This window comes from Phycodurus eques, chromosome 2 (assembly GCF_024500275.1).
Source record: "Phycodurus eques isolate BA_2022a chromosome 2, UOR_Pequ_1.1, whole genome shotgun sequence".
NCBI classification, from domain to species: domain Eukaryota; kingdom Metazoa; phylum Chordata; class Actinopteri; order Syngnathiformes; family Syngnathidae; genus Phycodurus; species Phycodurus eques.
The window spans coordinates 11,923,974-11,950,277 of NC_084526.1; the positions used below are offsets into that span (position 1 = coordinate 11,923,974).

General features: G+C 41.7%; 1 protein-coding gene across 6 annotated transcripts in view; it reads left to right on the top strand.

Annotated features, from left to right (window-relative positions):
- ush2a (Usher syndrome 2A (autosomal recessive, mild)) overlaps positions 1–26,304 on the top strand; it is a 239,970-nt gene that overhangs the window by 188,574 nt on the left and 25,092 nt on the right. For all 6 annotated transcript variants that reach the window (XM_061667225.1, XM_061667224.1, XM_061667255.1 and 3 more), the window contains 7 exons: positions 2,569–2,676; positions 3,721–3,904; positions 7,603–7,760; positions 9,650–9,808; positions 11,372–11,534; positions 15,049–15,266; positions 15,336–15,472. In XM_061667225.1, coding sequence (XP_061523209.1) covers positions 2,569–2,676; positions 3,721–3,904; positions 7,603–7,760; positions 9,650–9,808; positions 11,372–11,534; positions 15,049–15,266; positions 15,336–15,472 — 1,127 coding nt within the window. The remainder of the gene's footprint in view (positions 1–2,568; positions 2,677–3,720; positions 3,905–7,602; positions 7,761–9,649; positions 9,809–11,371; positions 11,535–15,048; positions 15,267–15,335; positions 15,473–26,304) is intronic.

A 26,304-nucleotide genomic window follows, 5' to 3' on the forward strand; every position in this document is an offset into this window, starting at 1 on the left:
ATTTAAATCTCACCTTATTGCTGTTACTTATACACATACATTCTATTTGTCCTTTCCCTTCCCTCCCTTGTCCCTCCATTGCCGCCTTCGCCCTCACGTCGTCTGTCCAAGGCTCCTTGCGCTGTGTATCCGGTGACGGTTGGCCCCATCATCTTATCATATTCTCTGACGCAAACAAGCAGTGGCAAACTGTCAATAAAATTCCATTTTGGATCAGTCATTTTTATTGCCTTCTCCCAGAACATATACAGACCCAAATACATGCACACCCACACACACACCAAATTTGAGAGGGAAAGTTAGCCACCAGCTTCTTTGTTTTTCTCACATGTACTACACTGTCAAAGTTCTTTTAATCTCTCTCTTGCTCTCTCTCTCTCACAAACACACACTCACACACACACACACACACACACGCACAAACACACACACTTTAGAATGACAGTCTCGTCTTGTCCCGCTGGCATCACAATGCCCTCCACCCGTTTTTCACTTGCTGGTGATCACTGTTAAAATGATTGAAGCTTCCTCTCCCTTTCCATAATCAGGCACATAAGCACACGCAAAATGTATGAGTGCACATACGCGCACCCTCATCTCTCTACCCATTCCTCGCATATACGGGCAAGCGCGTACACGCCAGTGGTTCACCAGCAGAACAACACTGCCCTCTTTAGGATGAGTGATAAAGGTAATCCATGTGCGTGTGTGTGTGTGTGTGTGTGTGTCTGTGTGTGTGAAAAGTAGAAAGTACATAAATGAAGTTAATAAAGTTAGTGCAGTTGGAATCGTTGTTTGATTTTTACTTTGAAGTATTAGTGTGCAACTTTTTCTGCTTCTGTTATTTTCATCAACCCTTCTTGCAGTGTTTCGTATTATACCCGCTTTATATTCAAATTGTTGTAAACTGAGAAGCCCCTGCCGAACATACTCCTTTTTTCGTTGCATTATTCAATTGAGTCAATGTGACGTTTTAGCTTTGACTTGTGTTAGGTGGTTCTCTGGTTGCTATTTTATTCAGTGTGGGCACCATATGACATCACAAGCAGTGGATGCATTTACAATGCTAGAATGCGCAAGAGGCTGACTTACACACATGCTTAGTTGAACGGTTAAACTGTGTGACGTGGCCTTACGATTCAACCCCGGCTGACAGGTTTTCTTTATTTAACCCAAACACAACCAAGTGAGAACACACACACACAAGCACACACATTGATCAGTGGTTGTTAAGCACGGGGGCCCACAAGGCATGTTAAGCAGGCCAAGCAGTCGAGAGCGATGCTCTCCACAGTGAATTCAGTGTGTGATCGTGTGTGTGTGTGTGTGTGTGTGTGTGTGTGTTTGCGTGCGTGCATGCATGTATGTATGTGTAGACATGTTCCATGTTGCATGTGTCCACACTGGCTGAGTACGACTAGCAGCTGAGTTGCACAGTAGCACACCCCAAACAATCACTGTGGGGGGAGACTAGCAGCAGATCAGTTCGATTGACTAAATTGTAAATTGCTCCCTTCTAATGAAAATCACAGTGCCTATTTATGCAACTTATTCGATATTTTTAAGTCGAGAGTACTTCTGTAGATAAAAAAAAAAAGGAAACATTGAACACTTAAAATATCATTCTAATCCATGTTCCTAAACCGCATGGGAATAAAGAATTGATTCACTGTTTCTGGATATATCTATTAAATGAATATTATTTATTGCTTGACATGAATATATGTAGAATATATATAATATACATATTTCCTCAGCAGATATCATTGCAGTGCCACAGTCTATCGTTGGAGTCATCATTTGAACTAAAACTGTTTTACGCCTTTTCGTTCGTCATGAATTTGATTTGCAAGCTGTTGTATGCAGTCAAGTGCTAAGTGAATGACCATAAAACATTCAGTCAAGTCCCATCACACCTTGAAGGATTTGCATTTAGCTGTGTTGCTTACCCACTGTGCACCAAGAGCAAGGAATAATAACTGAAAACTCAAAATTTTCAAATGTATTTTCTAAAATTTTAAAAATGCACTTCAATTTCCCCACAAATAAATCTCATATACACTTAAAGATCCACTCAAGTGGCTGTGTGATTTCTTAGAGACTGCAGGGCAAGGGTCCCATAAATAAATCATGTCAGGACGCCGTAGCCTAAACGCATACCAAGGTATCATAATTATCATAGATCAAAATCTGATGACATTACGGCGTCGGACTGCTTCCATCCCGTGTCAGCGCCGCAGCTGCCCGTCTTTACGTTGTTTCATTATTGAGTTATGGCATGCATAATTTAGCATGGACAGCTATGGATCTGTCCATTGAGAGTGGCAAGAACAGAGGGAGGGTGGGTGTAACTCAATGCAAGAGAATAGATATATTGGCAAAATTGTCCTCTTTCTTACTTACCTTTCACCTCATTTCCCCTTTTTTCTTTTATAGTGCCTTTTCTTACACCTGTTCATTAAGGAAAACAACTCATTAGCGCAATTAATGTCTATTGAATGCCAACAAGGGTTGGGAAATACCTGTATGTATTTGTGCACATATGAATCATCCTCTTTTCTGCTATAGGTTTGCAGCCATTCACAGGCTACACTTTTGTACTAGTGGCCTGCACAGCTGTGGGATGTGGCACCAGTTCACCTTCCACAGGACGCACCCTGCAAGCCGCTCCCACTGGTACCCACACACAAATTTGTTTACATCAGACACACGACTCTGAAGAACTGCAATTTTTAATGTGCAAATCATATGATTTTATTATTATGTATTTTTTTAAATAAATAAACACACTCTTTTTATTCCCATTACAAAATCACTCCCTGTCCATTTAGATTTTTGCGACACTGAAACAACAGCTTATCAATTTCAAACATTTCAAAATGTCATTTGCATCAAGTTAAATACAGTATGTATCCACCTTGTTTCCCCAACCATTTTCTGCCTTTTCGTGCTGCGTTCAATGTCTTTAGTGACTCGTTTCTCCCTTCAAGCCCCTCCCTCTACTTATTCCAGTGTCTTCATGTCACTGACGGCGCCACCACAAATCAATCACATCAACTTAAATTAATTAAAATTGTATAATTTACAGTAACCTATTCTCTAAGATGCGTGGGTTGATTATCAGAAAACCCTTTTAATTGGAAACTGAAAAAATGTACTTACATCATGAAAATATCATAAATTTATATTTTAAAAAAAATGCAGAAATCCTTCAGGAGTGGATGTGATTTACTCTTTGGCTCTATGAGCGCATGGAAAATAATGTCTTTCTGTCATTGAAACGTAACGAGTTGTTGCCTGTGTTGTTTAATAAACAGCACTTTGTGTATCAATGTCACAGCAGAAGATAAGAAATACAAACCAATTGGAGCAATTCTCAGTTAAAAATGATATCAGACTGTGTTTTTTCAGGCTCCACAAGATTTTTATTGTGAGAGTTATTGTAAAAGCATTTATTCAATTTAAAGGGTATGATAATTTACAGAAGGGATGGGGTACCTTTATCCTACCATTGACCATTTCAAGTCATTACTTCCTGTACAAGATTTATTAAGCAGATGATGCAATGTTTAATATTATAAACTGTATTTTGAGTATTTGTGGGTTACATATTTCAATTCCTCTGAGGTTTTATTTGCTTTTGGAAATTACATGTGCTGGATCAAATGTGGATCAAAAGTGACTAATTAATAGTTTTCTGTGCTTTCCGTCCAACTGTAGGTGTGTGGTCGAGGCCCAGACACGTGATAGTCAACTCATCTGTGGTGGAACTGTACTGGCATGAGCCGGCCAGGCCCAATGGACTTGTCTCCCGGTACAAACTGCGCAGAGGCGGTCACACTATTTTTACCGGAGACTACCGTGACCAGAATTATACTGACACTGGACTCCTGCCGAACCGCAGGTACATCAGCACACCTGAACAGAAACACGGCCCCTGCAAAACAACACTGCACTTTTAACTTCACCATTAATTAAATTCCAGATTTGCATGCATGTTAATGTGTAGTTTTAGTTGGGGTGACCCTGCTTTAAAGGCTCCACATCCGCATATCCCTCTGAGGACTGCACTCTCTATAGGTCTGTTTGTGTCATTTAATGTGCAAATATTTGACGTGCCAATGATGCAAACAGATCCATCCAACACACACACACACACACACACATAAACACCTGCCCACGCAATAAAATCACAAATCCGATCTGACTTTTGCTTGCAGACAGCAGCGAAGCGTAAATTTTTATGTATTTGTTTATTTTAATTTAACCTTTATTAATCTGTGCCTTTTTCCGAGACGGATTTGCTGTTTTAATTATGGGGGTGTGATAAATGACACCCTCTTTCCCTCCACCTATTTTTTCCCCCTGTTTCAGGGTGGACGGATGGATGGATAGATAGCTGGACAGACAGACAGACAGACAGCCAGATCATTGGATAGATACATAATGGATGGATAGGAAAAACAAAGAGCATGGCGTGCGATGACTAATGTACACAAACGAAGAATCTAAGGACAGTGTGTGTGTGACGTTTAATTTTCCCTCATTCCATAGTCTGCCAGAAGGCATTCCTGTCCTGAACCCCTTCACTTCACCCCCTTTCCCAATATCCACTTCAGCCCTTCCCATCTCTCACCTCATTCCTGTCCTCCGCCTCCTTCTTTTCCCAATTTAGCCCTGCAACCGAGAATTACACCGGGAGCGGCGGCCCCATTATCTAAGCAGACTCGTGTGTCCAGGCATGACTTTGTGCGTGTGCACGGGTCTGCTCCAAGTGGCCATTGATTATTTATGACAATGTTGATTAGCTGTCACTTTGCTTCAGCACTCCAGGAAGTGTCTAAGATGACGAGAGAATTAACCTATTCTCTGTGGCGGGCCCCACAGGACACGAACACACACGTTCACCGCCACGAGGAAACACATGTAAATAGTCCACTCACACGCACATCATTTTATTTTGTTATGCCATGGTGGTGTTTGCGTTTAAGTGAACACCTTTTTGTGATAGTGTTTAAATTCATCCTCATAGTCGTTCTCTCATCGTGACTTTTCTTCTTTCCATCTCTCCTTGCCATCATTGAAAGTATATTTTTCATGGTTTTATGTCCATGCCAGTGTGAACATATGAGTCGCTTTAATACCTTTTTCCTGACTGGCTTCTAACCCTCCGCTGAGGTGCTAATGGCCTCCTGTTTAAAACACTCAGCCCAGGAACAATAACCCAGCACCGCCACCTATTGATGCATGTGTGTCCGAGTTTATAGCAAATTAAGGGCTTTTAATGTTAAATGGCGGCCCACTTACACAGCTAATGTAGGCTTTAGTGCCAGCCAGCCGCACGCTCTTAAAAGGGAAATCTATCTTATGATGTCATGGCTGAGAGAGGTAGCGAGCGTGTAGGAAAAGACGGCAGGACAGATGGAAAATTGCATAAGGATGATGAAGAGAGGGACGTTTATATGATCATTCTCTTGAAAAGTAAACCTTTATTTACATTGCTCTTCTCAGGGGAGATTACTAAGCGCGTCATAAGAAAATAATTGGGGTTGAAGAAAATAGAGGCAGAAGAATACTAGCACATTAGAGTGTGAAATAAAGATTGATCCATGGTTATGGTGCGAGAATGATAAGAAACAAGGATTTAAGTAGAGTTGGACTCTATGAATGGAACGAGGAACGTGATGGTCCAAAATGTTGCCAGGGTTGAGGTTATGTACACCTTAAGGGTAATGAACAGGCTCTTCTAATTGACTCTGACTTCTACCGCCAGTGGAGTGAAGAAAGAACAGATGTAATGTGGGACCTAAGGCTGGTTCAGGTTTAAAGTAATACATTTTCCTTGAATATTTTAAAGCAGGCTGGCTGAGATGCTGTTATGTATGGAGGGAGTTATATACAGTATAATGATTTTTAGCCTTACTTTTTTTTCTAACCACTGTCACTGCTGGTCCCCTCACTTGCACATTTTGTTGCCTCCATGTGAAAAGATATCTTTAAGTGACAATAAAGGAACCTTCCCATTCATGAAACCCAGTTTGTATCAACAAACTGACCAATCGGCCATCGCTCAAAAGAAGATTTGCGTACTTGATGTAATGTTTAGTTAAACTATGTACTGCTATAGATATTTCCAAAACATCTACTCTCTCCATGTAGGAACATTAGGGTTAAGGTCACCTTGCATAGAAGAGGAGAAGCTCATCCATGCTTTTATCTCAAGTAGACTTGACTATTGTAACAGTTTTCTGACTGGACTCCCCAAAAAGAGCATTAAACAGCTGCAGCTCATTCAGAATGCTGCAGCTCGGGTTCTGACCAGATCAAAGAGGTCAGAGTATATTACTCCAATTTGAAAGTCTTTATACTGGCTCCCAGTCAGCTTTTGAATAGATTTTTAGAAGTTCTGCTACTGGTCTATAAATCACTAAATGGTTTAGGTCCTGAATATATGAAAGAAATGCTAATGGAATATAAACCCAGTAGGGCTCTGAGATCGACAGACTCAGGTCAAATAGTGGAGCACAGACTCCAAAGCAAACATGGCGAAGCAGCATAATAGCTGCACACAAATGGAATAAGTTGCCAACTGAAGCGACGTCAACCCCAAGTGTGAATGTTTTTAAGTCCAGGTTAAAAACTCTTTTTTTTCTCATGCTTTTAAGAGTATTTCCACTTTGAAATGTCTTGCACTGTATGCTGTTTTAATTGTACTTTTTTTCCTCTTTTATTTAAATGTTTATAAGCCTTTTTTCTTTCTTTCTTTTTAAATGCTTTTAATGATGTAAACCACATTGAGTTACCTTGTGTATGAAATGAGCTATATAAATAATTTGATTTGCTTTGCATCCAGACTTCATATCCCCCATTTTGCTGTATACATTATTTTCTTCTGCTTTAAGTATTATTATTAACCATACTGTACTGAGCTGGACAGAGATGTATGGAATGAGTCGGGAAGCGTAGTCTGCGTGGCTACATTGCAGAAGAGACCAAGCTGCCACAGCGCTCTATTCCTTAACTGATATGCATTGGCAGGGCATGCTAGGTTATCGTCGACTTATTGCTGACTTAGCCATTTTGTACTAAGCAGCCAGAACAGAGATGTGTGGAGTGCTTCCCTGTGTTACCATAAATTACATTTCCTGATCTATGGATAGAATTACACTTTTCCTCTTTGCCTTCACTGTTATCTTTCAATGGGGACATCATAAAGAAGCAAAGCACAGTTTTAAGTTTGATTTTATCCTTTAGATGCTCATTGAGCTGAGCTCTCACAAGCTATTTGGTGGTCTCACAAATTTGGGTATGATCAGCATCTCAGTGAAGGGAGTACAGCTAAACAACTAACCGTAATGAAACATTTACAGTGAGAAGAGTGGCTCAAGAATAGAACCATGAGGGACACCACACTGGAATGAAGCCAAGAAGGATACACCAAAATAGCTTACTCTCACATGAGTGAAGCTAACGTAAAACAGCCAGCTAATTATGGAAAATTATTTAGATAAGAATGGAACAGGCGCTTTATGCATAGAAATTATTTTGTGTAAGCTTCTTTAGTCAATTCCAATCAGCTCTGCCCCTGTGTCTCCTCTTTAGGTATGTTTATGAACTGGAGGCCATCACAGGCGGCGGTACTGGTTTGAGTGACAAATATGTTATAAAAACACCATACTCATGCCCCTCTGGGATCCCAGCTCCACACAATGTGACAGTCACCGGCCCCCACTCCATCTCCTTGGCCTGGACCCCTCCTGGTGAGTAGCGGTTCAAACAGATGGATGGTCATTTTCACAGCATCTTCATCAAAATGACATGCAGATTAGTCACCATTGTCATGGTGTTTAATGATATAATTAACAATGAAATACATATTTGTCTTATCATGACAGGTGTGTGTGTTTGTGTGCGCGCGTACCTGTGTGCATGTGTGAAGAAGCATTGCAATAGACAACAATTTGCTTTCTTTTTAAATGCACCATTATCCTACATCAAGAAGAAAATACTAAAACGTGTTACATTTTATTGTATAGCTTGAATAGGAGAAAGTAGCGTCATCTGGTGGATGAATGAAAATCTTAATATAAACAATTGCATTGGTTTGTTGTATGATGTAGTATTTGTCGCTGAAATTACATTATCTGTAAATGATTCCTTTTTTCTTATTTCCACTGTCACAATTGTTATAATAATAGTAATAATAATCATAATAATTATCGCAACATACTGAGCGGGAATGTTCCCTTTTGAATCACCTCCTACTCAGGTTGGACTCAAACAAAATCCCAAAGTAGTTTACCAGTCACCTTCTGGCCTCTCAGGACCTGTGCACACATATACACACACAGTAGCATACACTTTGGGCTGAGTTTCGTGCTTATGGGCTAGTGATTGTCTGCCCTAACCCATCTATCGCCGCTTATTAAGTTCTCATTAGCATGATTTCCTATCTCAGAAACTGCTTATAGGGCCAACCAGCACAGACACTTCACTTTGTTGCGCTTGTGGCTTTGTGTGCAGTTTTGCTTGGGTATATTTCCTGTGTAGGTGTGTGTGTTTGTTTTTGTGTGCGTGCACATCACTGTGGAGATATTTCCATAGGCAGGTCTATTCTATTGTCATTATGGGTTGATTTTAAAGGTGAGGAAATATCGTCTGGGTTCTCACGCTTGGTTAGCTCCCAGAGCCCAGAGTCTGGAGTGTCTCAGACGGGTGAATGTGTATGTGTCCGTGTGTGAGTGAGTGCGTGCGTGCGTGCGTGCGTGCCTCGCTCTTTGATAGTGCGCCTGTCTGTGTGTACATACATACCCATGTGTTTGCTTCTTCATGTGCATACACTAACAGTCAAAGCGCTGACATATGGCTATTAAAGTGATTATTCTGTCATTGCTTCCTTGTGGTGGATTTGTTTGCGTAAGAATGTAAAAAAATCCATATGGCTATGTTTTGGGAGAGAAATAACTTGAAAATCACACATCAGGCTTATGTGCAGGGGAGGGAGGTAATTCATAAAATCTCTCAGTGTGTGGGGTCTGTTTAAAGTGTGCACATATTAAAAGTCAGTTATACCGCAATCAGAATTGCAAGAGTGTGTGTGTGTGCATCTCTGTGCATGTGTGCATATATAAGTTGGTGAGGGGGTGAATAATTGAAGTCTTTCATTTGTCCGGTAATCAGTTCATTCTCAAAGATATCCAGAGTTCATGAATGTTGAATTACCCATCACAATACAGTTGGCCTGAATTATGGAAAAACCTCCAGGGAGAATATTAACAGAGCCACTGTGCATGTGGGGTTGGTGTGTTTCTGTACACATTGGTGTGTTTCTGCCTGGTTCTGAGTCCACAGTTAAAACCTGTGCGTTTTTAGAATGAAATTAAAAACAGACTTTGCATGGTCAAGTTGAAAAATGTTTGTGGTAAATATGGGATAAAAGCAACTTAATTTTATCTGTAAACATTGAATTAAATGAACAACATAATATTTTTATTCAGGGCCTGTGTATTTTTTTAGGCAACGTTCTTCAGAAGCTCTGCCTACAATATAATATTTGCCTTCACTGCCAGTAGAAATTATATTGAGATAATGAAATATGTAGTATTGATGATGGTATTTATTGTGTGTGTGTGTTTTCCCTTTCCCGTAGCCCGCTTCAACATTAGCCATTCTGTAAGCTACAACATTCTGTTGAATCCTGGAAGTGGAGCTGCCACAATACATCCCACAGGCCAAGAGCTGAAGCTCACTTTGAGAGTTCTTCAGCCCTTCACCACCTATTATATCCGAGTGCAGGCTTGTCAGAGTGGTAAGTGTAAAAGATGCTTAATTGCATTTTTTCTGTCATCCACAAGAGGACAATGTGAAGGAAAACTTGTCCTTTTTTGTAATTTCAATCAGAAGCTCTTACTCTTGTCCATCTCTTATTGTACAGTGATGGTCAGCCTAGTGTTTGGAAACATTTCTCCCTTAAAGTGAGCTGACAAATACATTTAATTTTACAACTACTGACCTCTACTACTGAAATACAGTGCTATATATTTATAATTTACTCCTATAAGTTAAAAAATATATATTTTTTTAGACCATAATTTGATACACTGTCGCCACCATGTTTTAGCGTGCACAAAGCAGTCTGGGAATGATGACGTAGAATGGCTGTTGTAAAATTGTTACTTTTCTGTTCTCGGCGGAGCTAAGCTAGCCATTTGCAAACAACCTTTATCGTCAGCGAAAAGAGTTAAAGATATGCCATACTGCGCCGCTTTTGGATGCAATTTCCAATCAGGACGGAATGCAAAAAAAGGAGTTAAGCATTCATAGCTTTCCCAAAAGAGAGAAAGTTGAGGAAACGGTGGGAGGATGCGGTCGGAAGAGTTGAGCTGCCGAAAGATCCGCGGCTGTGCTCTCGTCACTTCAACCCAGATTCTTTCTTTTTATTATTTCCTCATAAGGAGTCTAAACAGCCGCATGTGACATGCGAAAGCACCACTGAATATGACCAACTCGAGTTTCTTCACTCCTGTCATCTTCATCCTCATTTCTTGTCTTCCTCACTCTCCTCATTTCCCTGATCACACTCTGGCTCGATCTGAAATGGCTGCTAACTGCTAAAAACTCCGGGCATCGGGCACATCCCCATTTGACGTCACTACCCAGAATGCACTGCGACGAAAAAACAATGGCGGCCTATGTTGAAATTACGATTTGTAAAAATATATAAATCTGGAAATGATTATCGAAGGTTGTATCTTATTGTTATGTTACTCAAGTCGGAAGAGATCATATATACCAAACATTGCAAACGCAGTTCACTTTAATAATGCCCTCGCAAAATTTTGCCATCATAAAACCTTTATTAATTGTGTGTCTGTGCTGTCGGGCAGAAACCTCACATTTTAATACTTTAGATTGGTCATTAATTTATAAAAATAACAGACTCACGTGGGGACTGACCAATTGTATCAACTTGAGAAAATAGAGGAAATTGATCAATGTTGTGAATTACAGTAGGAGGATGCTCCCTTGCAGTGTCAATATTTTCTAATTGTCATACAAATGTAAGAAGAAAACTACGACCTTGCGGCACTGGGATTTTAAGGTTTCACTGTACTTAACTCTGCAGTAAGTTAATGTGGAGCCCAGTTCAGAAGTTGGGCTATTTAGTCCTTCTGTCCCTCGTGTAATCATGACCTGGTTAGATGGTGTGGAGTTTATTATGCCTGGTGCATAGCTCCTTGTTCCTATCGTGATTTGAGAAAGCTCTACACAACTCTTGACTGTATGTTTGGGGTTATTGCTGTATATAGAGGACTTCTTGGCGTGACCTTTTCAGAAATGTCACAAAACTCTCCTGTTGTTTCCCATGTAGGGGGTTGTGGTGTAGGAGAGGGTGTGTATGTTCGGACTTTAGAAACTGCACCAGAATATTTATCGCCACCCTCAGTAACTGCAGCCGGTGCAACTGTCCTGGAGATCCACTGGGCTCCCCCCAAAAAACCCAATGGCATCATCACCTCCTACCATATATACAGGTAACAAGATACAACAAACAATACTACATTTACTTCATATTTTAATGATGGCATATCACGACCTTACATGTGTCATACATACTTCACAAGCACATACTTATGGTGTAGAGTATTAAAGTTTTTGATGCGATGTATCTTCAGGTAGACCATCCTCTTATGTGTGTGCATGTGCTACTGTGTGTTTTGAGTCCCATCGAAGGTCGTGCTCTGATTGTTGACCAAGGACTGTGTGATCTGGATGCAGGGTCAGATTGAATTAAGCCCTTTAAGTCCTGAGGAAACACACATTAGCATAGAAGCATACATTTGCACTCTGACACACTTGACTTTTGAGACTCAACCGAACAGCCACTAAAGAAGCAGTAGTGGTCTTTTCTCTCATACACACGTGCAGAGAAACGCTACTCGTTCACTTCACGACACATTCAGCTATCTTATTTTAAGTACATTTAAGTTCACCAACATCCATTCATTTTCTATAGGCTTGTCCTCATTAGGGTTGGCGAGTAGCTGGAACCTATCCCACCTATCGGACTTTTCGGCGGCGATGTGTCAGAATTGGACTGGCGAATTCCAGCTTGAGTCTGAGTCCCACTCTGCCTGAGTGATCAACATCTTCTCTGAGACTCTTGATCTTAAATAAAAATATGTGCCATAAATGGTCTCTCTGTAGTATCAAACATTTTCTCAGGTTTGCAATATCAAAAATGTTCTGAGATATTTGATGTTGAAAAATTGCCTAAGTCCAGAAGGAAAAGCAGCTATCTGAGAAAACTTTAGCACAAAGAGTTGATTCCCACATGCAGGACTGTCAGGGTTTGTGGTGGTGATGGCAAAAGTGGCAGACCTCAGTGCAGGGAGCCAAGGCAAGATGAACCCCAAAGAATTATTTATTATTTATTATTATTTTCCAGAACAAAAAAAAAAAAAGGCAAACAAGGCATACGGAAAAATCTAAATAAAAAATTAGTCCCAAAAATGAAGACACAAAGTAACAAAGAAACATTAAGAAACAAAGCACTACCTACTCGTGATGCACCGAAATTAAAATTCATGACCGAAACCTTAAACTGAAACTGGGGCTTACTAGGAAACAATTCCGAAAAACAAAACCGAAAGCAGACACACAGAAAGGGATTATCAATCCAACAGAACACAAAGCACTTTAAATTAATTGAAATATAAAAATAAATCAAACCCACAAATGATTAGTTATGAAACTATGCCAATCATTAGTAAAATGATGGACTGCAAAGGTGCCAACCTATAGAAATTAACTGCCAGAACAATATTTTTTATTTTGGTGCTTTGCGACTTCATGTTACGATAGCTTAGCAACTAGTTGGGTTTAGCGACAATAGAGATGCTGCAGTTTGGACTAGCATGATGACGGTAAAGCGGCATGGTTCCCACAATTTTTTGTGACATGCGAATTTGAATTATTGCCATAATCATTCATGTTTGTGTTAATATGTATGTATGTTACCACTAGTTGAATGTGTTTAACTGTCACATTTATGTTTTATCGTGCACGCCTATGTCATTATCATTCTCTGACTGTGGGCTGTGTGTAAAATACTGACGTCCCTGTCAATTCAACCACATCGTCAGCAAAGCCCTGTGGCCATTGCTTGTTAATAGGAAATACATCTTAACTATATAGTGTACAAGCTCGCGCACCGGCCGCAGCAAAGCTAACTCATTAGCAACAATAAACAACACGTTATTTCGGCCGTTTTATTTTGGTGACAGAAGTGTTTCGGTCAGAAACCGAAAATGAATTTTCTCAGCCGAAACAATTCGGCCACCAAAATTTCAGTGCATCACTACTCACCACAATCGGAAACATTACAAAACTAGACACATGACTTTCAGTAACAATGATCTGACTCGGACTGAACGAACCCAGGCAATTAAATACAAACAAATTGACGATACAAGGCACACTTGAACAAGACACGAGATGGCTGGAGGTAGACCATTGGTTGACACAAGGCCAAGAACAGGTGAAGACGAAAACCAAATGAGCAGACAAGACATGAACATGGGGCACAGGAAGAAAAAAAAAACATTAACCAAATTAAATCTAATCAAACCAAGTCAACAAAAATACAACTCATGACAAGGACCACCCCGAGTCATTCCTGCAGGGATAACTGAATTACAGTGTCCAAGCCCGAGTTTATATACACGTTATGACGTCTTTGTGCACAGTCCCCTTTGCCTAATTTGACTATTCTATATAAGTAAGTTTACTAATTTTGTCACAAATGTGACAAGTTGTCTGTCTAAGAGAAATAAATGTATCTATTGTTGTCACGTTTTGCCTTCAAGCGTCCCCTTGGCCAATGAAATAGACCTTTCACGGTCATCTCTTCTGGACATCTTCATTTACTGTACTTTCATTGCTATCTGCAACCTTTACACCCACACTTGTTGATTTGACTTGAATTGTGTCTGCCAACTCATTATAGCATGTGTGGCCTCCTTTCTATCTGCTGCACAGCCTAATCCGGACAAGTCAGACCTATCGTAGTTCGGGACAAACCTTGAAGTTTTACAGACCTTTTTACCTTACTGTAGTAAGGTCTGGGTTATAAAGGAATAAAGGAATAAAGAATTCTTGGAACATCTTTCTATAAAACAAAAATAAGCACAATAACTTATTGTAATTTGTAATACTGGCATAGGTACATTTATGAGTTCAAACATTAATATAAATGACAAAAGAACGACACTTTGAAGTAGGAACAGGCATTTTACTGAATATACTTGATCCACTGGGGAAGATTACTGTAATTTCTCATGTATAATATGCCCTCGAGTATAATCTGCACCCCCAAAATTGACCGCAAAAATCAGGAAAATGCTTTTACCTACTGTATGTAGATTGCACTCTATCAATTTACTGCTATCCATAGTTCAAAGGAACTGCCTGAAGAGCTCAGAGACAGAAATGTGGCAAGGCACAAATCTGGCCAACGTTACAAAAAATGCACTTAAGGTTCCTAAGAGCACAATGGCCTACATAATCCTTAAATGGAAGACGTTTGGGACGACCAGAACGCTTCGTAGAGCTGGTAGTTTCAGTAGCAACAGATAAGAATAGCAATATGGTGGCTGGCACGCGGACGTCGGGATGCTCCAGTTAGCAGCGCCCATTTATCGTCATACTGTATATATAAATGTGTAAATATGAATGAAAGTGTGCAGCTTTTTCACAACCCCTAGGTGACACTATACATTTATACAATGTGAAGAATTTATTTCATTTTCCTAACACCTATGTATAATGCGCACTATTGACTTGACGCGTTTGGTGGGGAAAATGCGCATAATACACAAGAAACTATGGTAATGATCGATTAATGACATTAAAAAAATTACACTGCTTTATAGAGTCAAGTAAAAATCTAGAACATCATTAAATAATGCCGCTTGATATAGTTTGGTTGCATATAGTACCTTCTTTATATCTACAGTACTTTCACATTCAAATCTGTCATTGCCACAGGTCCCCAGTGGAAACCGAGGATGAACTGCTGGTTTTCATCTGGTCTAGTGGACCACTAGAGTTTTTCGATGCCAGCCCATCCTTGCAGCCCTTCACCTACTACCAGTACAGGCTTCAAGCCCACAACTCTAAAGGCTCTGTTCTGAGCCAGAGGACGTTAGCCCAGACCCTGTCGGCACAGCCAAAAGATATGACCCCTCCCACTGCCACACCCACTGGTGAGTTACCTTTAACTTAAGGTTTTTTTTTTCTTTTTGCATGTTATGAGTCCTGCATGTCTTGCACAGGTGCATACTCTATTCATCTGAAATGGACTGGACCAAAACAGCCCAACGGTGTAATTTCTCACTATAAATTACTTTACAAGAAGCACCAGCTGGACCCGACTTTGAGCTCACCGGCAGTGTCTGCGCTCACTGTGGAGGTAAAAGTACACACACACACACACACACACGCATGCATTCATTCATTCACACTCCCAAATGCTTTCTTCTAAATGCTCCATACCGATACAAAGAGTAACTCTATACATAAAATGCACACTTAATAGACAATTGGGTACACTTAACACGATCCAATGAGATTCAATGATTCAACTATATACAGTAAATCTGCCTTAGGCTATGTTCACACTGCAGGTCAATTCAGACATTTTTTGCCCAATGTGACGTCTGATATTGAATAAATGTACAATAAATGTTTTTTTCATATCTGACCGAGGCCTCTTTCATATGTGGATCTAAATCGGATATGTATCCAACGTGAGTGCAACATGACGGTGTGCTCATCTGTCTCACACGTTATCCAAAGGCGACAAACGTCACAATTGTTGGACAAAACAGACGTGACAAAAGCAAACGACAGACAAAGTAGCAGAAAACAGTGGCGAAAGAAGATGCTTTACATCTGATAAGTATAAGAAAATGTTGGCTCTAGTCGCAGAAAAATTCTTGAAATTGTCACAAATGCATCATGATGAGACCTACGCGAGCAGCCTCATTCACTTGCGTAAGCATGGCGCCTCGCAGTTGTGTGTATGCTTATGAAGTCATGGACGCGTTCTGTCCACAGTCGCATTTGTTTTTGTAATGTGAATGACTACATAAAAAGATAGGATTGAACGAAAAATACAGATTGGACATCATGCCTTAGCGATAACGTTCATTTTTTACATGTATTCTGGACTACATCATACTGGGAGCTGTTTCTAATAATTTGCCCTCATGTACAGTAACTAAATAGGGTAACAATATATAAAAACACATTTTAATGCCCAACATCTAACATAGAACCAGGTTGTGCAGGTCTAGCTGATAACATTTCTGATTATGTTTATGCCAAAGGAATGTTTTTTTGTTTACATTCAATAACAAGCCTATTGATGGTCTGTAGCGATGTTACACAGACAGTTGTTAGAATATATAATGAAAGTATTAATGGAGGAGGTGAGAAGGAGAAGAGGAACACTATCGGTCTAGAAGTAAAAGAGGCGTGTAGGAACGAGAGGGGTGAGGCAGGGTGATGGATCAGCAGAAAGAGGGAGGCGCGTGAATGGAGAAAAGGAGATACAAGTATAGATCTATATTCTGTCCAAACGCGTGGCCTCGTCTCCCTCTGTGACCTTTGGCTTGTCACTCATAATTAATACAAGATGTAAATGGAGACCTTTCACCTTCTCATTGATATGGAACAGTCTGTGTGTGTGTGTGTGTGTGTGTGTGTGTGTGTGTGTGCGTGCGCGTGCGTGTGTGCGTGCATGCGTGCGTGTTTGGCTGTGTATGTGAAAGGCTCATTGACATGGCGTAGACTTATTTTGGTGGCAGTCGTTTGTCACACACCTACCTTCACCACAGTGTGTCAGGGAGAAAAATCATTGTACGCAAAGTAGACTAAAAGGAGACTTTAAAGTTTTATTTGTTTAGTTATGAAGCGGCTTTCAAGACTGCTGGAAAGTTGTAAAGAAACCACTTGGAGCTTTTGAGGTTTGTATTTTAGTCAAAGGTAAACAAAACCCATGGCTGACACCTCCAGAAGGTAGTCTGTATTATTTTTTTTAATACTGTCGAAAATGTGACTGTCAGAACACCTGACAACAAAGTGATACACAGCCTTAAAAATACATTTTAATAAATAACTTAATCCAGGTGCGATCATAATACACAACAATTTCCATGCTGAACAAGTTTCAGAAGTCAAACTCACTAATTTTCCTGAGTTTCTGAGTAGGAGCTTGGACGAGCGGCATTTCAGTTCAATTCTAAGGTTGAAAATGTCTGACTTGTGCAGCATTCAGAAGAAACATCCATCCATCGAATTTCCAAACAGCTTATCCTCACTAGGGTTGCGGGCGTGCTGGAGCCTGCTTTCAACTTCCTATCATAACCCCCTAAATATTTTCTATTCACATACTTCTATTTGTTGCGAGTGTGTATGCATGCACGCCAGTGTCCATTGGACTGTGTGTATTTGTGTGTGTATTGATCTCTTGCTGGGTTGGGAACCTCGCTCTGTGCCAGCCTGGTTGATTAATGGGGTCGTCATGGCAATCGGACGGAATGAGGGTACGAGCGCAGGCGGCCTGCATTGCTAGACCTACATGTCGCTTGGCACTGTCTCACACACACACACACATGCAATCTCACAACACACGTTTTCTTTCGCCATGCTTTGCAACTCAGTGACAGATGTGTTAGTCATTTGGACGAGGCTTTCAGGCTTGCTTTCTTGCATTCTGGCTCTATTTTTGAACCTCCTCTTTCTTCCTCTACTCTCTTCAATCCTATTTAATATCTGCTCTGCTCTCTACTGGGGAACTGTTATTTAGCAGGATTACACAAAAACAACTCAATCTATAATTTGTATTCATTTTTGCCAGCATTGCAGGATTTTTTTTAAAGGAATTTTGGCAGAAAGATTGCATGAAAAAAATCAGGGCAGAGGAGGATATTGTTGCTGTCGGGCGGAATCCTCACATTTCCAACATGACTACTTTTCAGGAAATCCAAAACACGTCATCTTTCAGCGTTCAATTTATTCCTTTTATTGCTATCATATACAGCTGTGCACCAACATCAACACAATACCACCCCAAAATCATGTTTAATCACTAATTTAACAATAGCGACAATATCGTACATTGTTGCCACCTATGCTAAACCAATTAACATCATCGTAAACCTAGCCACACGTGAATCATATGATTTGACGTAATGATGACCAGTTTGACTTTCATCTTCACTGGCCACGGTGATCATGTGACACCATTAATAGCACCTGTAGTCGTGCGCAGTTTTTTACAAATTATTCCCATTCTATTCCATTTTCCGCTTAGCAGACTTCCCTTTCTCTAGCGATCTACTCGAATGGGAGGACATAGAGACCAGCTAAATCTATGCTACGGTCTCTTCCCATGCCCGGAATACATGAGCAGGAAGTCAACAGGGAAATATCTGCAGTAGATGCCCAAGCCACCTCAACTGGCTCCTCTCGAGTCGAAGAAGCAGTGGCTTTAATCTGAGTCTCTCCCAGTTGACTGAGCTCCTCTGAGGGTGAGCCTAGACACCCTGCAGAGGAAATGGCTGATCTTCATTTTCCCAATCTGGGAAAATGAATTTTCATTTTCCCAGATTGGGAAAAAAAAAAAAAATCTGGAAAATCATAATTTTCCAGATTTTGAAAAATATAGCTATCACGTCCTGAGCCAAAGTGTAACTGAAGTTCGGCGCAAGAAAAACAACACAGCGTGTTTAATGGTAGAGCCAGATCCGAAACAACAGACGCTTGGAATTGTTCAGCCTTGGCGCAGGTCTAGGCTCTACTGCGTGCCATTCTGCTTCTTCCTGACCTTTTTTCCCTCCTTTTTTATAGTTAATTTCCACACTAGACTGATTCTCATTACTCGGGTTTATTTTTGCTTGATCACCACATTCTGAGAGTGGACTTTAGAGGACAAAAGCCCTACATTTGTTTAGTGGAGCTTGCGTCAGGCCACACACTGCCCTCTTTTCCACTCTCTATCTTCATTTAACTTACTGTAGAGCCTCCTCTGCCTGTCTACCTTTTCTTTGGCATTTACCACATTGATCATCCATGGTTTTCCTTCCTTCCAGCTCCTCATCTTAATCTGCCAATCATGTCAGCTTCTTCTTCCTGTCTAGTACCATCACTCTTTTCTGCTCTTTTGGGTCTGTCGTTCCCTCCCTTTATCTCCTCTTCACTGTCCCGTCCTTTAAATCCCTCCCTTCCTTGACTCCTCCAGATGTTTTACTGTGGCCCTCGGGACCCCTTGGGAAAGGGGTCCATGTGCGTGTATGTGTGAAATTGTGCGCACTTTTCTATGGATTTACTCCATGAGGTGATGGCTTCCTGTGTGCATGGATTAATTTTTTATTTTTTTTTTGCATGTGTTTGTGCATCAGTATGTGAATGTGTCTCTCTCTATGTGTGCTGTATTAATATATGCCATTGATCAGAGCAGGACCCCTGACAGTCATCATCCCTGAGAACCATCTGGCCAACGCCTGACGCTCCCTCACCCAAACACAAGCTGACACCCTATTAATCTGCTAGCCGCATACATACGTGTGCGTGTGTGTGTGTGTGTGTGTGTGTGTGTAGGTTTGTTCGTGTGTGTAAATGAATGTGTGTGTGGAAGACAATGTTTAATGTGGATGTTAGAGATTAAGTGCAAGTGTATGCGCTTACATTTTCACCATGCACCTGCCTCTGCATGCGTGTGTTGTGTCTATGTATGCTCACTTTGCACACACATACAAACGTGCACACACATCATCCACCAACAACAGCCGGTGCGGAAGGGAGCTGAAGGGTGCTTGGAAATTAAGGTTATTACACAAATTGAGCCATATGGTCTAAATATTTCAGAGCTGAAATTTACTAGGCAATAAAAATGGCCCCTACCTCGGTAATGGTGTAAATTACAGCTTAACCACCAGCGCTAATGATGTCCTTCTGTACGCCCCGTAACCAACCGTACATGAAGGACACGTTGTTTGAAAAACACCCCAGGAAAGGCAGCGCAGAGAGAGGGAGGGATGGGAACGAGACAAGAAGGAAATCGGGAAGGAAGAGGTGAAGAGAGCAGAAAGAAAATGAAGAATTTGGAAGGAAAAGAGCAAGAGATTGATGGAGGAAGCAGAGTCGGAGAGAGAGCAAGCAGCATGTTTACAATCTGTTAGTTTACCATTAAGGGCCCATCAGAGAGCAGGGGCCAGCCAGCCAACTGTGTTTCAAGCCAACATGAGCTTTCAAAGATGGCACATGTATACTTAATCATACACCATTGGAAGATGTAGAATATGTGGCAGCTAAAAAAAATTATAGTGTTAAACGAATGCCATTAGCTGTTTATATACATGTAAATAGGGTGGGATTACTTAAGCATGTCAACTGCTGCTTTGTTTATCAGTATGATTGTGATCATGTGAATCAATCGGTTGTTTTTTTTACACGGTTATTTTAGCATTGCATAAAGGCTGTCTTCATTCAAATCAGTAAAGGAGAATGAAAAAGAATGACACTTTGTTGTTATATTTATGTACTCGATGGTCCTTATGTAGTTGGGGAGGAACGACTCATTCCGGGGCCGATGTGTGTCACTGGGCTCCATTTTAGCCATGCCAAAATAAAATCAGGACAACTGAAATGGTGAGGAACAGTTGAACACTAAAATTCCACGTTTGAATCCTATGTTGTTTTGTCTTCGTACTCCATAGTTCTCAGAATGTTTTCAGCAGTACCCTTCAAACATGCATACTGTATTTAGAAACAAATCTCAAAATTCACTTTACAGGTTCTTAAAGATTGAAGACTTCCACACTCTCATATGCCTGGGGAACAGTTTAATTACATTTACACTGAGGTCCACAGTTCAGTGCACCACAGTACAGTTCAGAACGGTAAACCCTAATCAGATTTGTGTGCAGGGCTGTAGTCGTCTGGGTCGTGAAAAGTTGCTAATGCCGATCTGAGGCTGTTTAAAGTCCACTTGAATTGGGATCAGGTTTGGCAGTGTGCCATTAAAACCATCTAATGGGAGCTGTGGTGAAAAGAAACTTACTGTTTATGGCAGTTGTCACCCACTTTGTAATTACCACCACCTACAGGACTAGTATAGGGCAGTATCGGCCTAGCAGTTCATGGTTTTCCAATGAAGAGAGTTAGACAGTTGTTTGGCATTATTCGTCCCCTGCTGGGGTCTGTGTTCCACTGAATATTTTACTATTACAAAAATATTGTCAATGATAGTCACAGATCTAGACAGAGCTGATGAAGCCTCTCAAGGTTTAACCATCCTTAACATGAGAGAAGCCTCCTCTTCCTTGTCTAAGAGTCTACAGAAATGTTCACTTGTTGCATTTAACCCTCAAGTCTCTGCTGATACCCTTCTCGCACTGCTGAGCCACAGAAGCATGCAGGGATCAAGGCTAGCTCCAGGAATAAGAATTACCAGGCTTTGCCCTTGCTCTCCTTTTCTAACGAGCCACGGACACAAAGGGGTGGAGAGAAGAGGAAGCAAGGCAAGATTGGAGAGTGATGAGGAGGATGAAGACAGGTGAAGAGAGGAGGGAGGAATAAGAGGACTTGCATGCAGAGTTCATTAGGGCTTCCGGCCTATCAGACCCCTTCGTTAGAGGTCTCCAACTCTGATTGGAGGGCTCTCAGCGTTTTGCATAAGCAGCCAAATAATCAGGCTGCTCCACTTCGCTGCAATCGCCATCATCTCGTCTTTCTCACACTCCTCCCTCGGCAGCCATGCATTTCCATCTGGCTTTTCTATACCTCACTTCCAAATAACAGTTGTTATGTCTTTCTCCCCTCCCATATCCCTCGCACTCATGCAAGTGATAATTTCTCGAGAGGTTTTATACTGTTTCTTTCTCCCGCTCTCCGTCTCTCTCTAACTCCCAGTAATGACAGGTTGTGTGTTATTGTGTCTTTTGGTAAGAACCTACACCATCCAGCTGTCCCTCCACTTGCCCTAATGGCAGCCACCATATGATGGTCATCACTTCAAAGTATCAGAGCGTGTTTGTTTTTTGAAGAAGCTGCCACTTGTGCGCACAGTCAGGTCTGAAGGAGTCCTCCTTGTCTCGCACCATGGACATGAAGACGAGCAGTCTTTGTTGTTGGCATACATGATCAGAGTTTTTTTTTTTTTTTTTTTTTTTTTTATGTCTCGTAAGTAGTAATACCCTTCCGGTTGAGAAGACTTTGCATTAGATTAGAATTGCACTGATGTATTGTAGTCAACGTGAAGAAACAAATCTAGAGATTTAGTATTGGACTGTCAACTGGGGTTTCTTGTCACCACTATGCCAGTCACAATCCACGACCAATCAATTCTATGGATTTTGAATTATATCTGACCCAATATGTTTGAGGTAGCTGTGGTCAAATGTGGAGGTTGTTGTCTTCAGACTTTCAGAATTTGTCATTTATATAGTAAAAGTCTTGGGTGGTCCAGTTTAAGAACCCTATTGAATTCACCCAATTTCATCTTGGATATTTTTGTAGTTGAATCAAATGAGTCATTTGTCATAAGGAAAGTGCCAATGGACCATTTTATTATATGTTGTAGATTCTACTTCTCCAATACTGGCGATGCTGACTCTGTTTTTGTTGCCTTCGATTGGAAATACATCAATCAAATAAATACAGTGTAATCTCAGTGTTGTCGAACATCCCACAAGTGGAATTTTATGCAAATGTTTGAAAAAAGTAATCACAAGACTTCAGTTCAACAAGCACCAAACGACGATTAGCTGTGTGTGTGTGCGTCTGTTGCTTTTTGTAGCTTTTGGACATTTGAGAGGAGAAGAATAGTATACACTTGAATTTACAGACTAAAAGAGTAATCAAGGCTAAAGTGTTTTGTTTTTACACTTTTTGCACATGTAAGACAATTAAGAATGCAAAACAGCAACATGCACCTCTGCAGTGTGACTCATTGTCACATTATGACTTTGCTATTAACAAGTTAAGTTTGTGAGAATCTTAGAATGTTCCTTGAAACTAGGGTTGTCCCATCACATTTTTTTTAACCCGAGTACCTGCCGATGCCAGATATGATACCTCGGCAATGCATTAAGAAAAAGAGTGTATCCAAATTGTCTCAATTGTCTTATTTTTCAATTTGAATAAAATCATCCCAACATGATCCCTTATCAGAATCAGAATCATCTTTATTTGCCAAGTATGTCCAAAACACACAAGGAATTTGTCTCCGGTAGCTGGAGCCGCTCTAGTACAACAGACAGTCAATTTAAAGAACACTTTGGGGACATAAAGACATTGACAAAAAACAATTGTGCAAAAAGATGCAGAGTCCTCTAGCACTTAGAGCAGTTCGAACGACTAATATTGCAATAGTCCGGTGCAATGACCATTGTGCAAAGGGCGCTGAGACTTCAAGGAGTGTATGCGGTTTAAAGTGACGAGTAGTGCGATCATCTGGGACAATGTCGGTTGTGCAAATGTTACAGATACTCCTCAATCAGTGCGCAAATGGAGCAGATGCTACTCTGGCATGAGTGGCCAGTATATGCAAATAGTGCAGCATGGCGAGACAACTACAGTGAGTGCACGAGTAATACATAATTGGCCCCACAGAAATGTGACAACGAACTCAAGTCAAAAAATTTCCAGCTTGTAATGGAATTATAGGTTAGGTGTTTAAGAAGTTGATCGCAAGAGGGAAGAAGCTGTTGGAATGTCTACTAGTTCTAGTTTGCGTTGATCGGTAGCGCCTACCTGAGGGAAGGAGCTGGAAGAGCTGGTGACCGGGGTGCAGACGGTCCGAGAGGATTTTGCACGCCCTTGTCTTAGTTCTGGCAGCGTGCAAGTCCTCAATGGTGGGTAGGGGGGTACCGACAATCCTTTCAGCAGTTTTGATTGTCCGTTGCAGTCGGAGTTTGTCCTTTTTTGTAGCAGCACCAAACCAGACTGTGATGGAAGAACACAGGACTGATTCGATGACCGCTGTGTAGAACTGTCTCAGCAGCTCCGGTGGCAGGCCGTGCTTTCTCAGAAGCCGCAGGAAGTACATCCTCTGCTGGGCCTTTTTGAGGACGGAGTTGATGTTGGTCGCCCACTTCAGGTCCTGAGAGACTGTAATTCCCAGGAACTTGAAGGTCTCGACGGTTGACACAAGGCAGCTGGACAACGTGAGGGGCAGCTGTGGCGAAGGATGCCTCCTGAAGTCCACGATCATCTCTACCGTCTTGAGCGTGTTCTGCTCCAGGTTGTGTCGGCCGCAACACAGCTCCAGCCGCTCCGCTTCCTGTCGATATGCAGACTCGTCACCGTCCTTGATGAGGCCGATGACAGTGGTGTCATCTGCAAACTTCAGGAGCTTGACAGTCGGGTTCGCTGAGGTGCAGTCGTTCGTGTAGAGAGAGAAGAGCAGCGGAGAGAGGACACAACCTTGGGGCGCCCCAGTGCTGATGCTGCGTGTGGATGAGGTGGCCTCCCCCAGCCTGACCTGCTGTGTCCTGCCCGTCAGAAAGCTGTAAATCCACTGGCAGATGGCAGGTGAGACGCTGAGCTGGAGAAGCTTGGTTGAAAGGAGTTCAGGGATGATGGTGTTGAACGCTGAGCTGAAGTCCACGAACAGGATCCTCGCGCAGGTCCCTGCACGGTCGAGGTGTTCTAGGATGAAGTGCAGTCCCATGTTGACTGCATCATCTGCAGACCTGTTCGCTTGGTAGGCAAACTGCAGTGGGTCCAGCAGGGGACCTGTGACGCTCTTGAGGTGGTCCAGCACGAGACGTTCAAAGGACTTCATGACCACAGATGTCAAAGCGACAGGCCTGTAATCATTCAGACCAGAGATCGCAGGTTTCTTGGGGACTGGAATGATGGTGGAGCGTTTGAAACAGGATGGAACTTCGCACATTTCGCAAAGATCTGTTGAAGATCTGAGTGAAGACTGCTCGAAGTCTAGTGCAGCAGTGTTTCTAACCAAATCAACAAATATAATCTTTTTATAGCATAACAGTGGCGTGGCACAAAATAATGATGCAAACAAATTGTATTTACAGATCCTGTCTTAAATCAACAAACTAGAATTAAAAAAATATATATCAGAAACTAAACTTAGTGCAGTAACAAAATAAATATCTTTAATGGTCAATCAATTTCACACATGCAACATTGTAAAAGTAAAACTAGAACACTTAACTCCACTATTAAGGCCCACAATCATTTGGGTAATCTCTTATAATGTAAATAATTGGTTTTGAAATCTGTGTTTGTGTTCAACTTTCTACTATATGTGACTTTGTGGGTATTAGAATGCCATCTCTCTCATCGTACCAGACTTCCGATGACTGGTCTTTAGTCACATGTAACAAGCAAACGGGCACAGTCAGAATAGCACTTAATATGGTGTTCCTGAGGTCGGGAGCCGCCAAAGTTAATCATGGCTGTCTGTGTGAAGTAGGCACGCCTGGCCCAGGCCCCTGCAGCCTCTCTCCACTTCTGTGCTGGCCACCCGCACAACACATGCCTAATGGCTGTGTGTGTGCGTGTGCGTGTGCGTGTGTGCGTGCGTGCGTATGTGTGTCACGGTTTGTCTAACTCACACTGACTAGGAGGGACACCCATGCAGGGCATCGGCAAACAGACACAGGGCAATTGTTCCAGTAACATCGAATTAGGCATGCACAAATAAACGTCTACACACACACGAACAAAGCTTGCCAGCTTGGCATGGGGCACGAAAGAGCAGCGTGCAGTGCTCTGGCTCACCTCAGAAACCTCCAAAAACAATTACAGCTCTCCCAGCACAGCTCTGGCCACAGCTTGTACTAAACGACACAACTACGGGCTGCAGTTGACTTGGACTGAATTGACGTTGAATGTGATGAACGCCTGCGCTTTGCCCCACAGACAAAGAAGTACGGCACATGAGAAGAGGCGGGCCAGCATGGTGCTTCGTTACCTCTCCGGGACTTAATATAATAGAGAAGGGAGGGCAGAGGTGGCCTGTGGAGCGGGACATACCTGAGGCCCACCAGTTGGTCCACATTCACCATTCATTAAACACGGTTCTCTCATGTATGATCACTCACTTGTCTGCTACCTGTGTTCGTGTGTCAGCGAGAGACAAAGAGAGAGGAAGAGTGCAGATGTGAGTGCGTGGCCATATGCTAATGTTGCTCTGTCCCCGTGTCTCTGCAGGGCCCGGTACTGGGGCCTTTGTGAAATAATCAGCATAATTCTTTTGACAAATAC